The 14,164-nt window shown below is 50.3% G+C and overlaps 1 protein-coding gene across 2 annotated transcripts in view; it reads right to left on the reverse strand.

Annotated features, from left to right (window-relative positions):
* Positions 1-14,164, reverse strand: part of Vac14 (VAC14 component of PIKFYVE complex) — a 105,929-nt gene that overhangs the window by 42,566 nt on the left and 49,199 nt on the right. For both annotated transcript variants that reach the window (XM_021632553.2, XM_060391978.1), the window contains exon 13: positions 9,198-9,354. In XM_021632553.2, coding sequence (XP_021488228.1) covers positions 9,198-9,354 — 157 coding nt within the window. The remainder of the gene's footprint in view (positions 1-9,197; positions 9,355-14,164) is intronic.

The following is a 14,164-nucleotide window of genomic DNA, read 5'->3' on the forward strand; positions in this document are numbered from 1 at the left end:
AGAGGCTATCAGCTTCTGAGCTGGCCTCTCTCTGGTCTGAATAGAGCCCACTGAGGCAACTGAGGCTATCAGCTTCTGAGCTGGCCTCTCTTTGGTCTGAATAGAGCCCACTGAGGCAACTGAGGCTATCAGCTTCTGAGCTGGCCTCTCTCTGGTCTGAATAGAGCCCACTGAGGCAACAGAGACTATCAGCCTCTGAGCTTGGCCCCTCTCTGGTCTGGAAGCCTCTCTTCCTGAAAGGGCAAGCAGGCACTTGCACAAGGTAGACTGGACGTAGGGGGCCGTGGACATCAAGCTTGGTTGTGGGATCACACATGAGCCTCCAGAAGCATCAGCTTGAGTGTATAAAAGAATGTAAAAAACAAATTACAATGAGCCTCCCAGAGGAGCTGTTGGCTGTCACTGGCCACAGTGGCACCGAAACACCCCAGGGCTCCTGCTTTGTGTTTTCTCTCCATCTTTATAATCTTTATAGGATGTGGCTGGGAGCCAGAGGCATTTTTTGTTTTTCTTCCTCCTCCCCCCAGCTGCAGATGCCTCATCCTTAAAACCCATCATTTTCATTCCTTATACTAACAGACCCCTGTATCACCAAACTCTGTCACCTTCAATCCCAAGGCCTTTTTACACACTTCCAAATCCTGCCACCCTAAATCCCAAGACTCTTCTGGACAATATCCTTCCAGACAACTCCCCAGAAACTGCACTGGGGACTCTTGAGTGAAAAGCCCAGTTTAAGGGCAGGCCTCATTCAACTCTCTGCTGTTTGTATTGTATTGTCTGGGTCCCTGCTGGGGACTGCCTGGCTGCCCTGTTCCTGAGTGACTCTGGAATGGCAAACAGTCTTTGCTCCCTGGCCCAGAGGGGCTGTTTGCAGAATCAAGTGTCAAATTCTTACAGATCAAGTAACTCCAGGCCCAGCTGTTGAGGCAGCTCCGCCTCACCATCCTCACCCACAGGAGATAATTCAGTGGTGGCTGTCATGGCCTGGCTATCTATCCTCCACCCCCAGGGACATGTGAACAAGAATCCAGTTAATTATATTCTTCTCCTGGGTATATATCTCTGCATTATCTGGGTCCCTGTCTCCTTCCTGCTTCTATGGAGGCACCCCCAGCACCATTCCATTTCCAGGCTGAAGGCCAGTAGGCTTCAAAGTACTTAAAAGGACAAAGGGACCAATGAAGAGAGTAACCACAAATAAGTCCTCTCTGGCTGTGGCCGCCTGGAAGCCCTAAGGAGCTGTGTACTTTGGGAACATGGGAGTTCTAGTCTCACAGGAACATGGGAAAGAAAGCATTGAGCGTGGTGCTTTGGCCTCAAGCTTCTTTATAAGTAGGGGAGGTAAGAGTGCCTAATAACTGAGACAACATATGTAATGTGCTGGGCAAGGCATGCCATGCGCCTGTACTCAATAAATGGGGTGAGTGTGACATCAGCAAATGTCTCCTGTCTTGGAGCACTGTGTGGGGCAGACTGCTCTTATTCCCTGCAGAGCAGGCTGGACAGGTGGCGAAAATTAGGATCTCAAACAAACTCAGAATTCTGTTGGGATGTTCAGGCAGGAAGAGGAGTTACCTGCGACCCCCTCCAGCTCAGCTAACAGACTGGCCAAAGGCAGGATGAGGTAGCTTGGGGTTACCTGGACACATTTCTGCCCTTTTTAGTAAGAGCTCTCACTGGTCTAAATTGTCTCTCAGTGCCCAGGCTAGATGGTGGTGGCCTTTAGTGGAGAAACAGGAAGCACATGTGACAAGAGACTTTAGCTCTTATGAGCAGTGCCCTCTGGGAAACCTGTGAACTCAGTCCTTCAAGTGAGCCCATTGTTCAAAGACCACACACAAGAAAAGCCAAGTATTCCCCAACTAGAGCCGTGTGCCTTTCCCAAGACTTTGCTGACAGGAGGCTTAGAAGTAGCAAATTAGGGGAGCCACCCAGAGGCCCAGATTGGCCTATATTGAATATAATCATCAGGAGCAGGACCTCTGACTTTAGAACCCCATTTGCCAGGAAGACACTGTACCCATGCAGGGCAGGAGTCCTGGGCAAGAAAGGGGAGCTGTCAGTGCTCACTGTTGACAGTGTCAGGGTCTGTGCGAGCTCTCTCCACCTTGGTTTTTCCTTTTGCCAAACTCCTCTGACCATAGCAGCGTTCAGGCCCACTGTCTGGAGAACCCAAGAGGCTCCTGTAAGACTGTCGGAATCTAGCCTCTGTTCCGGCCTCTGATGGGACACTGTCAGTGAACCCCAGATAGCATGCCCATGCCACCACATCTCACTTCAAAAGTGAGTTTAGATCCTGCACCCTTTCACTGCCATCTGTCTGGGAATCAGAGTGCTTGGGTGCAGACTCTTGCTGTGGACTTCTCCCTCATCCTAAAAGAGGCATAAAAAGAAGGCTCTCTCTTCTGCCACGTGAACATTGATTTTCTTTAGATATCCTGCCATGCTATCTCTCTCTGCTGCTGGGTCTGAACCCTCGTTGGAGCTCCCACCATATTGTTGCCTTCTCTGCCTCTTTTGTCTATTGTTTAAGTAATATCTAATAAATTCTTCAGTCCACAGTAATTTGACTCAGTGTCCTCTTGAATCACCAACCCCATCCAAAACCTAATGGTTTTTGGCCAGGGCTATGGGGCTTAGGAGACAAGGTGGAAAGAACAAACTTGCCTCAGGAGAGTGACTGCACCGATTTCCACCTCACTGCAGCCTGCACCTCCCAGAGGACAGCTTAAACGCCTCCACCAGCTTCTTCCGCCCACCTCTGGCTCTTGCTCATCTGGTTGTGCAGTGTGCAGTGGCTCTGTCTCAAGATGAGCTGCTGCTGCACATGCCTGAGGATAGGTAGAGCTGGGCCTGGCTCAGTAGCCTGACTTAGGGTATGCCTTCCAGATCTGCACTGGGACAGAGAAGCACTAGCAGACTGTACTCAGCATTGCCAACAATGCAGTTTTGCAGGTCCACTCAAGTGGTGGACAAACTGCTTTGGTGGGAACCAACAGGCCAGGAAGGAGAGGAGAGGTTTGTGTGTGTCAGAGGGACTCTTCCCGAAAGGCTGAGAAGAGCAGGATCTCCATTTCCTGACCCAAAGAGGACAGACATGTGAGGGAGAGTGCAATCCCTCAGCCACATAGATCCGCCTTGTATTTCTGGTTTGGGCAAGAAAGAAGCCTGTGGGGCTCTGGAAGGAAGCTCACGTGACTGACTGGCTGCTCAGGGGCAGACAGATGCTGTGGGGAGCCCTCTGTATACAAAGACAGGCTAGTGGGGTGGTGGCTGGGGAGCCAGCCCTGCAGATGTTGCTAAGTGAAACCTGATGTGGCGACATGAGAATCTGCGGAGCGTCTCACAAACAACCTTCCCTGGGATGTTATGGACTGAGTTTTGTGGCTATGACGTGAAGGAGCCTCACATGTCAGGATAAAAATAGCTCTGGCCTCAATACACAGCCCGAGTTACAGTGCAGCAGAACCAGATGAGAAAACATTAGGCACCCAGCTCAGACTCCACTTGCAAGGTCCATGCTTCCTTCTCTACCTCCTTCCCTGCTGAGGTCAGGCCCATGAATCAGGACAGCTCAACTGAATAGCCATTAGGATTTGCTGTTTTGAGGCAGGGAAAGGGCCAGTGGCTGTGTAGAGTACACTCAGAAAGCCAAGGGAACAGGTTAGACCTGGACTCTGTTGCTGATTTGGCCAGGCCATGGAGACAGTGAGCTGGCTTCTCATCTGTGAACCATGCCAGGGGAAAGGAGTATAGTCCATTCTTGGCACAGAAACTGCTTCATGAAGCTGGATATGGTGGCTCACACTTTTAATCCCAATACTCAGATGTAGAGGCGGGAAGATCTTTGTGAGTTCCAGACCATCCTGGTCTACATAGGGAGCTCTAAGACAGCCAGGGCTATATAGAGAAATCCTGTCTCAAAACAAAACAAACAACAACAACAACAAAGAAAGTACTTCATGGAAGGGAAAGCATGACTGGGAAGCTGGTGTAAGACAAAAGGGGGAATGGTGAGAAAGGGGAGACTTCTTCACAGAATTAAGTGGCTGGAAGAGAAGGAGGCTAAGGTAGGTTTTCTTTTTTTTTTTTTTTTTTTCTTTTCTTTCTTTTTTAAGACAGCATTGTAAAGTTGGAGGCAGCACCAATCCCATGGCTTCATGGAACTGATGGAAGGGTACACCAGCCACACCCTGGGGGTAAAGGCCTGAGATACATCCAGGAGGCGGTTCAGCTGTCTGGCTCACAGCACCAGACAAGACAATGGGTCAGAGAGGAGCTTAGGAGTAATTCCAGCTTTTAGGGTGGTGACGGGGCCACACTGACACCTACTATCAAAAAAGGGCTGCTACCTAAGCAAGCGCTAGGGCCAAGGTCGGTGTTAAGGGAGACAGCTAGAACTAACAAGACGAATCAACAAGCAGTCTAGGTTGCAGGACCAAAGGGACGTCTTCCTGGACAATGGAACTGGGAACTTCAGCTCACCCTTCCTGACCTGTTCCCAGCCATCCTTCATTTTAATCACTTCTGAAAAAAAGTACGTATCCTTGCTGAGTACCTGCTGCTAGGATTCATACATGAATAAAAGCTAGCTCTTGCAGCCTGAGATGTACACAGGCGCATTCGAGACACTGGTGATCCCAATAAAATTTGAGTCTAAAATTGGGGAGGACCTGAGTGTTTGCATTTCTGTTGACTCCGGGCTACCGAGGATTTGGAACACATACTGATGCACCTTGGCAGCAGGAGAGGCCTTAACAGGTCTCAGGCAAGAGGAAACGCAGGTCACTCCCACCCACCCTGACAGGCACAAGAGGCTCAAGGGGAGGCAGACTTGCGGAGGATGTCACCAGAACTGACCTGAGTGATCCTGTGATACTAAGGATAGATGTCGGGGCAGTTTCTCACAGCACAGACTACTGATCTTAGTCCTGCTTATGGATCAGCTTCCAAAGGCCCAAAGCACTCCATCCCAGCTTAGATGATGAGATGAGGAGGTGGTGCCTGAAGCAGGGACCCCCTATAGGGCACAGATGGCAGATCTTTCTGCTGCCTTCTACAAGCTGAAAAGATGTATAAGCAGAGACCTTTGATGTTCAAAGAGCAAGAGGCAAGGCTCTTGGGCAGCTGTGGTTACAGTAAGCAGAAGGCAGGAGGACAGAAAATGAGGTTCTATGAATCCTGAGGCCAGAATGGGGTCCCTGGAATCATTGAAGAACTACTTCTCTGGGAACTCTGGAGCAGGTTGGAGCCACTGCTGGGAACAGGGTACCCAGGGAGAAAAAGACCAGCTCTTAGACTGCTAGCTAGGCTCCCACTGCTCCACTTGCAGTGAAGCAGTGAAGGAAGTTAGTGAAGGAAGTTAGGTGAAGGAAGTTAGTTTCTAGGGGCTGCAAGTGGGATTCCTATTCTCTGAGTGTGGGGTTACACAGCCAGGTTCCTGGGCCAGCACAAATTCCTGTCACAATCCTCAGTCAAGGGACTGAAGCAAGCTCTCCTCTCAGATAGCTGGATGGAGTTGGGCTGATCCAGGTAACAACGCTGTAGAGTGCTTAGCACAGTACCAGGGTTCAATAAGCTCATGGCCAGTGCTGGCAGCTATTGTGACCACTGTTACTACAGGGAGAAATAGCCTCATTCTTGAAAGCCTCCTGGGTTTCTTCCAGGACTGGCTTGTCTGGTGACAGGAAGATACTGCTGACATCTGGTCACACTGGCCGGGGCTGCAGGCAATGAAATGGACTTGAACATTTCACCTTTGTCCTTTTCAGAGCTAGAGGTGGAGACACTTCAGATAAATGAATCCTGCAGGGTGTGTTGCCACGAGTAGTTTTTAGTTCATCAATGGTGTTGGGAACAGAATGCTCGCTGAGCATGTACAAAGCCATCCCTAGCTCCTCCCTAGTGGTGGGCTCGCTGAGCACGTACGAAGCCATCCCTAGCTCCTCCCTAGTGGTGGGGCATACCTGTAATCAGCACTTGGGCGGTGGAGGCTGGATGATTTAAAAATAATCCTTGGCTACCTGATGAATTTAAGTCCAGCCTGGAATACATGAGACCCTGAGAGAGGGAGGGAGGGAGAGGCGCTACAGTAAGAAGGCAGGCCACGGCAGACTGGAATTTCAGGTCAACTTTCAGACCTGCCATGATTCTTCGTCCAGATAGCCACACTGCTGCTTACTTGGCCAAGGATCCTGAGGGTACCTGGGTCTCCCCAGGCCTGATAGCACAACTGTTTAGGCCTAGGGAGAAAAAGAGATTGATGCTGGGAGCGCCTGGGTCCTACTAATTGTATTGGGAGTGCCCTGGGTCAGGTGGGACTGCAGAGGCCTGGTTACTGTCCTTTCTTCCCACAGCCTGGCAGCACACCTACTGATTTCTTGAGTCGGGTAGAGGTGGCGCACAATCAGCTGAGCCCCCAGGGTGGGAGATGGCTTTGCTCAGGGGCCCTTGCCTAAGTAGCTCTCCTGTTGTTCTGGATGTTGTTCTTTTCTGGTCAAGAACAAAGGAGGTGGAACTCAGACCTGGGTTTCTGTGCTGGAGGGAGAGAGATGTTTACACTAAGTCAGGCAAGAGGAAAAAAAATCCCATGTGGGCAACTGTCTCTAGCACCCTGGGGACCACTGTGGTGGTGCATTTAGGCCAACCCAGCACTCACCCAGGCGTGTGATGAGGTTTTCTTCCCCACACTGTGTGAGATCTGCACCATTTGAGTTTACAGGTCTAATGTAAAGGGGGGGGGTTGTTGATTTCCCTGCAGATGCCCTGACTTTGCCTTCTAGAAAGTTCCTGCATGGAGGGTGGCGTGATTTCCTCTTATGGGGACACACACTGATGTCTCAGGTTCTCGGAGCTGTGTCCTGGAGAGGTAAAGTGATTCTAGACAGGAAGAAGGGCTGGTCTTGCATCCTCTTCATGCACACATGTGCATGGGTGCACAGAGGCAGAACCACAGCACATGAGCGGGAAGTAATCTTGGAAGAGCAGCCAGCAGAGGAATGAGGACATTTCCTGCATGCTTTCTGACCTCAACACCACCCCACGCATCCCTGGCGTCTGCCGTGGGCCTCCCAAGGCAGCTGAGCCAGGAGAGGGCAGAGGGCAGACTGGTTTCCTGCATTCCTTTACTACTGATTTGATCTCGACCCTCCAGAGTCATGAACACATTTGTAAACTCTGATACCAGCTGCAGATGTGCACATGTGAATGTATCTGCCCAGAGGGTCTCACAGCCCCGAGCTCCACAAATGGCGTAGGCTAACTTTGTGGCTGCCAGTATTGTGGGCTTATGAAAGAAATCATAGCCCTGGCTATAAGCACTCCCCTGGGATTCTTCCTAGGATTGACTTTCTTCCCATTTGGGATTTTTTTTTTTTTTTTTTTGTCTTTTTCTATGATTCTGAATGTCCTTGGCTGAGGTGAGCGATTCTGATGGCCTCAGCAGGCCAGGGTAAGTGATTCCACCCCTTCCCATTTTGGTGGGGTGAGGAGCTGAGATTCAGAGTTCTTTGCCATGTAAGTTTCCTCAGCTTGTATCTCTAAGCAGCAGCACGCTTCTGATTTCCCAGGAAACTTGTAGAACCCCAGATCTACAGTAGGTGCCCAAAGCAGTTTCTTGGCTCATACCCTCAGTAGCAGGAACCCACACTATCAACTTCTCTGTGCTCAGGAGGAAGACAAGACATGCTTACAGATGAAGTAAAAGACCAGAGAGGGAACACCAGGTGTCCTAGTCAGCCCAAGGCTCAGACACTTCTGCTGCTGTCACTCTGAGGATGGAGAAGATGGTAGGTTCTTGGGAAGGCTGAGGGCCATCGCAGGGCTCCTCTCTTCTGGGCTCCTCCTTGCCCCTTCTGCCCCCTCTAAGGAAAAGCCATCTCTCCATCTCACTTAGCTCCCATTACATGTTCTGCACCACCACACTTGGTCTCTGACATCTGTCCCTCACGTTTGGGGCTGGCCCCTACATGCTGACTTGGAGACAGAGGGTGGAGAACGAACTCCTCTGCTGAGGGAAAAGAGGTGGGAGCCATAGCAGGGGTCTTGGCATCAGGATATGGCAGCTGCTTCCTTGACCACAGCAAATGACTGCCCAGGGGAAACTGGTCTCCTGAGTAAGGAAATGATGGCATCCTGGGGAAATGGGAGCAAGGAAGTCAGGCTGTTGCTAGAGTTCCTCACTCTCCCCATCAGGCGGAGCATGTAGCAAGAGAGCCTGAGGCCTGGGCTCCCATGTGCTTCGTGCTGCAGTGCTTGAGAGACCCATGGCTTTCTTTGTCATGGGGAGGTGTCCTCAGCACATGCCTTCTGCGATCTGACTTGGCATATCCAGGGGTACAGGAAGGTTTGTGGAGCTCTGAAAATACTCTGAGCTTCTCAGACACTGGGCATGGTGTCTGGCCAAACATGGAGGGATTTCTACTGGGGATGGACAGGTGTAATACAGGCCTGGGGCTAGAGGCTAGAATATCACAGAGCTGCAGGAGGAACAATGCCATAGAAGGGCTGTGAGTCTATGTGAAACCAATGAGATCCTGGTGTCTAGACAGATGAGGGGTTCCAGAGACGAAGATCTGGCAAACATCCAAGACCCCCCAGGTAATTTCCTACCAACCTGTTCCCTGGGGCCTTTTTAAGGATCACATGGCTGAGGAGGTGGTCTCTGCCTGGGAGGGGAGGAGCTGGGCAGCGTGGCCAGGGAAAACAGCTACCTGCCATCCTGAAGGAGCACGAGGAAAAAGCACTAGGAATGCCTTGGCTACCTTCACTTGCAAGGACAGCCCGGAAACAGCCTGTTTGAATTATCCTGTCTCTTGCCTGGGCTGCCTGCCATGTTGAGAGCTATTCTGAGCTTTGGTGAGGAGGAAATGGCTGCCTAGCTTTCTTCCACCTGTGAGACCCAAGACTGAAGGCCCTGGCTGGCTGCCTGCCTGTGGAGAAATTGCCTCAGAGGGTTTGTGCTTAGTCAGTAGTTCAAAAGCATCAGAAGTGTTGAAGATGAGGGGGAAGGGCTGTGAGGCTCTCTTTGGGAGATACAAGAGTGTGAGCCAGGAGGCAGGAGCGCTGTCTTCTGTGGTAGAAGACCATAGGTAGGCACTCCACTGACCCTCACAGACGGCAGAAGAGACCTATGAATGACCTCCTGGTCCAGGATACTAGCATTCTCAGACCAGAGCCCTCAGGGAAATACTTACTGGGAGGATTTAGTAGGTTGGCTCTGCCGGAGGTGGGCACCGGAAGTTCCAAGTGGCCGACTCGGAGGTCAGGGCCATCAGGTACACCTGTGTCATCCGTCTGGCCTGCAGGGGAGGAAGCAATTTCTGCCAACACCTCCAGATCCTTCAAGACGACCTGGGGAGACAAGCGGAGGATGAAGGACAAACTCCTTACTATGAGCTGAGCTGATGTGGTAGAGGTGAGGTCAGCGATGAGGAGTGGCTTGCAGGGCAGAGGGCCTGATGTGAGAGCCACTGCGACCACAACTGTGAAAGTGCTTGGGAAAATGTGGTGAAGGTATAGATTAAGAGGCCACTGATGGTGGAAAATGACCAGGCTGGAGAATCTTTTTCCCACAGCCTCCTCTTTGGTTTTGAACAGGATTGGATGGGTCTCCTTGAGATGCAGGTCCTGGGCATCAGGGTGAACCATACACAGGATGTATCTTATGGTCTCTGAGGCCATGGCTCTGTCCATCCCTGTCCACAGAACAGCTGTCACTACAGAAATGACACCAGGCCATCCAGAATCTAAAGGGCCCTCAATGCTTTGGTGTGAGTCTGGCCTCCAGGGCTAAAAGGCTTCCTAACACCCAGACAAGACTGTCTCCCAAGTGTCTCCACCTAGCCATGGATGGGGCAAGGTCTCTTCGGCTGCCTATTTGCCTACTGGGAGAGCCCATATACTTTCCCCCAGGGCTGTCCCTATAGTGCCAGTGGCCACAGGAACTACACCATCTTTACCTGGCGGCAGAGCTGCAGGACGGCAAAGCCCATCCCATACAGTGGGCAGTAGGGAGAGGCCAGGGACACGCCCTGTTGGGAAGCATCACCATGTGCGCATGCCCCTTTGTGTAAGACTGCAAGACCTGAGGTCTAAACTCCCCGCAAAAATAACTCCTCCCACTGCATGCCCTGCAAGCTTCTTGTTCTCTACTGGTCAGTCCTGAAGAAGGCCGACCTCTGCCTCATCCACAGGTATATCTCTAGGACTAACCTTGGTACCCAGCACATATCAGCTGACAACAGGAACAACTGTGCCTTTTACTGGGCTACCTTAAACCCAGATCAAGAATTAACCATTAAGTGGTGTGGGAGGAGGGGGAAAAAAAAAAACATGGTGGGTCAGGGGACCAGTGGAAAACCTGTAGACCTCTGTGGGGCCCTGATAGGTTAGCTAGTGGAATATGGTAAATACAAGATCAAGATGAGGCTAAGATGGGGTTCCTTTTGGAGTGATGAAATATTCTGGAATCAGATGATGCCTACAAAACCCTGTAAGCACAAATGCTCCTCAACTGAAGATGGTTATATCCTAATACAATTTGAAACTATCGTCACCATGAATGCACCCATACATCCACCTGCGAGTACTGGAGGTCAGCAACACAGTCCGCTGCAGACTCCTGCTTCCCTTCAAGATCACAAGCTGAGTGGAAGCTGCCCACATCAAAGGGCACAAAGCATGGTGTACATCTGTGATCCCAGCACTTAGCAGGGAGAGGGAGGATCATTTTGGGGTTAGGGAGATGGCTCAGTGGGTGGAATGCTTGCCACGCAGACAGGAGGACCTGAGCTTGGTCCTCCAGCATCAACCAAAAAGTCAGGCACAGGACCACATGTCTATAACCCTGGTGCTGGAGTGGAGGAGACAGGCAAATCCAGAGGCTTGCTGGACAGCCAGTCTAGCTCAAATGGTAAGCTACAGGTTTGGTGAGAGACCCTGTCTCAAGAAGGTAGAGGCCAGGCAGGATGGCAGATAGAACCACTTGTCATCAAACCTGCCAAGCTGAGACCAATTCCCAGAACTCATAAGGTGGAAGGAAAGGGCCAACTACCGCAGTTGTCCTCTGACCTTCATTTACATACACATGTCATGGAGTATGTGTTTGAGCCGCAGTGGAAAGGATATGGTGTCTGAAGTGTGAAAGTGGTTCTATCAACTCAGGTAACAGGCCTTACCTTATGCTATTAAGTTATCACTTTTCTTAGTTTCTGCTTGACCAGATTGCCCATACCCTCTCTGAGGCTCCCACTGCCTGTTGACCCTTTCTGGCCTCTCGGTCTTCTCTAAGCTATATCATGTTTGGCACATGGTCTTAACACCTGCATCTTGGCCTCTTCCAGGCTGGTCATGGCATCATTCACACAGATGCCATCTCCACACTTCCCTCACCACTGAACCTTAGACATTCTCTAGGCCCTGCCTGAGCTCCTGCCCTGCATCAGAGCTGCATTAGACACTGGAGTGTAGGAGGAATCAAAGCCACCCTTCCCTATGGCAGTGGGAACAAGAAGCAACAAAGCGATGGCCCTTGCCAGGAGCTTATCATTCATGTTCTTTCATGTTGCTCTTGGAATAGGTTCTGTTTGCTGAGTTGTGAGAAATGGATTTGCAGTGGTTAGAAAACATGGTCTTACATAGCCCTGTCAGATGGCAGGAGCAAAATCTGGCCCATGCCAGGCTAAGAACCAGAGGACCCTATGTGTGTTTGGGTTGTTGGCCTAGGGTTCTGTTCCCTGAAAGGAGAAGTCTCCAGCAAGCTCTCTGCTCCAGGGACAGAAGAGGCAGTAGGAAGAGGGTGTGGTGGGGAGGCAGATGGCACAGTTATGTAGAGTTTTGAAAGAGAAGCAGACTCTAGCCCCCATCATTCTTTGCTCTTCCATTTCACAAGCAAGTCACTTCCCAAAGGTCAGTGATAGGGAAACTAGATCTGGGACTTGGAGTTGGGGGACAGTGAGGAATGACTCACCCAAAACTAAACAGCAAGGCAAGAATCAAGCCATGAGTTTGACAATAATTAAGCCGAGTTTCCATAGGTACTCTAATTCCTAGGTGTTACCAAGAGAACTGCAAACATGTTCACAAAGATACTTCTTTGTGAACATTCACAGTAGCTGAACAATGGAAAGGTCCTTCTTCTGATAAACGAGATGTGGTGTATCCACTGCATGGACTATGACCTGGGCATAGAGAGAAATGAGGAAGGGGGTATTGCTCAGTGGGTAAAAGCACTTGCTGTACAAACCTGATAAGCTGCAGAGCACATCTGTAACCCAGTGCTCCTATATGAGATGGAGACGGCCTGGCATAAGCAGGGTCTCGGCAGAAACAACAGAGACCCTGGCTCAACAAGATAAAAGGTAAAACTGACTCCTCAAAGTCACCCTTGGTTATGGCATGTGCACGTACCACACACACACAGAATTTAAAAAATAAATAAATAAAAGGATGCCAGCCTCTGGAGCAACAGAGAAGAGCCTCACAAACACTTTCTAAGTCAAAAGAAGGTAGACACAAAAGGCTACAAACTACAATAATTACACGAAACGTCTAGAAGAGACAAATCTGAAAAGATGAAAGAAGTACATCTGTGGTTGCCACTAGTCAGGGGTGGGACTTCTGATGGGTACATTGTTTTCTTGGGGGGAAGCACTGGGGGAGGAAATGTCCTGGAATTAGGCAGTAGGGATGGTTGTGCAACCTTGTGAAAACATCTTGAAAACTGCTATGATTTGGTACATGAACTGTATGAAAAACCTAAGAACAAAATTTCCAACTGGTATCCTAACTCTCAATCCAGCGGCATGTGCAGAGAACTCACTGCTGCTCTCACCTCTGCCTAAGTGGTCGTTCTTTCTAATGCCCTGTGATCTGACAATTGATACAGACTGAGGCGAGATGAAGAAGAAGAAGATGATGATGTCACCCTGGTCTCCTTCTGGCACTCTGCTTCTGTGAGTCATGCTGTCCCTCTCAGATCTGTCTGTGCAGGTGGACAGGGGCACATACCCTCTCAACAACAAATTCTGGAGGTTGGATGTTGTTGAGTGAGAAAAGCATGAGCAAGAAAGGCTGACTGGGGCGTGGTACTGACTATAGTAGGCCAACTCTTGCATGATCCCTGACACCAGTACAGGTACATGACACATCAGGTGTCCAACAGGTACTTCTTTCCATCCAAGACAGTAGCATGCAAGAAGAATGGCCTGTACAAGATCATGTCTCCTGGAGCAACTCAAGAACCAGGCTACAAGGGACAAGGAGATCAGAAGAACAAGCTGTACTTGCTCCTGGGTCAGGATTAACACTCAATCACCATCAGTGTCACCTTACAAGCTACGTGAGGAATCTGAGATTTGTAGTCACCAGCTCAAGACAAAGAGTGTTTGCTTCGTACTCAGCTCTGGTCCATAAGCCTAAGCCTGTTACTAAAACTACTCAGGGCTTTGTGGTCAGACATTCCAGACCTCCAACCCTCGCCCTAGACCAGTTAATGTCATCCAGTGCAGCTCTCCTCTTCCTAACACATTCTGAGCAGCTTCCATGGCTCTGCTCTGACTAGAGGAGGCACAGGGCCAGCCAGGTCAGGCTCTGCTGGAGCCACTGGCTATAGGATGCAAAATGAACACTTACTGGAAGAGAGCCTCTGGGACTCAGAAACCAGCAACTTGGTCTGAGGGGAGCCAGGAAGCACTTGAGAAGGCATCCCCCAAGGGTGTGTATGTTTGTGTGTGTGTGTGTGTGTGTGTGTGTGTGTGTGTGAGTGTGTATGTGTGTGTGTGTGTTGGGGGGAAGTAGGGGGTGCATTCGAAGCATTCTCTTCATTAGCAATAAGCTGCTTATGGATGCAGAGAACAAGTTGGCACATTCCAGGAAACAAAGCTTGTGGTAGTTTAGCTCCAGAGAGGGATGTGTGGCTGGAGGGGGTGTGTAGTCAGAAATCAAGCTCAAGTGGTAGGCTAGAGTGGTTGTCATCAGCTTATCACCCACAAAAAGGAATCTGGGTTCCATTTTGCAGGTAATAGCATCTGTTTTCCTGTATGTACAAATGGAAGCTTGACCATGCAAGGCTGCCCTGAAGGCTGGGAGACCAGCTGGCCCTCTGTGCTCAAAGATTCAACCACCTGTGGACTGAAAATGCTAGCTGATGTGCATCTATACA

This window comes from Meriones unguiculatus, chromosome 10, assembly GCF_030254825.1.
Source record: "Meriones unguiculatus strain TT.TT164.6M chromosome 10, Bangor_MerUng_6.1, whole genome shotgun sequence".
Taxonomy (NCBI): Eukaryota; Metazoa; Chordata; class Mammalia; order Rodentia; family Muridae; genus Meriones; species Meriones unguiculatus.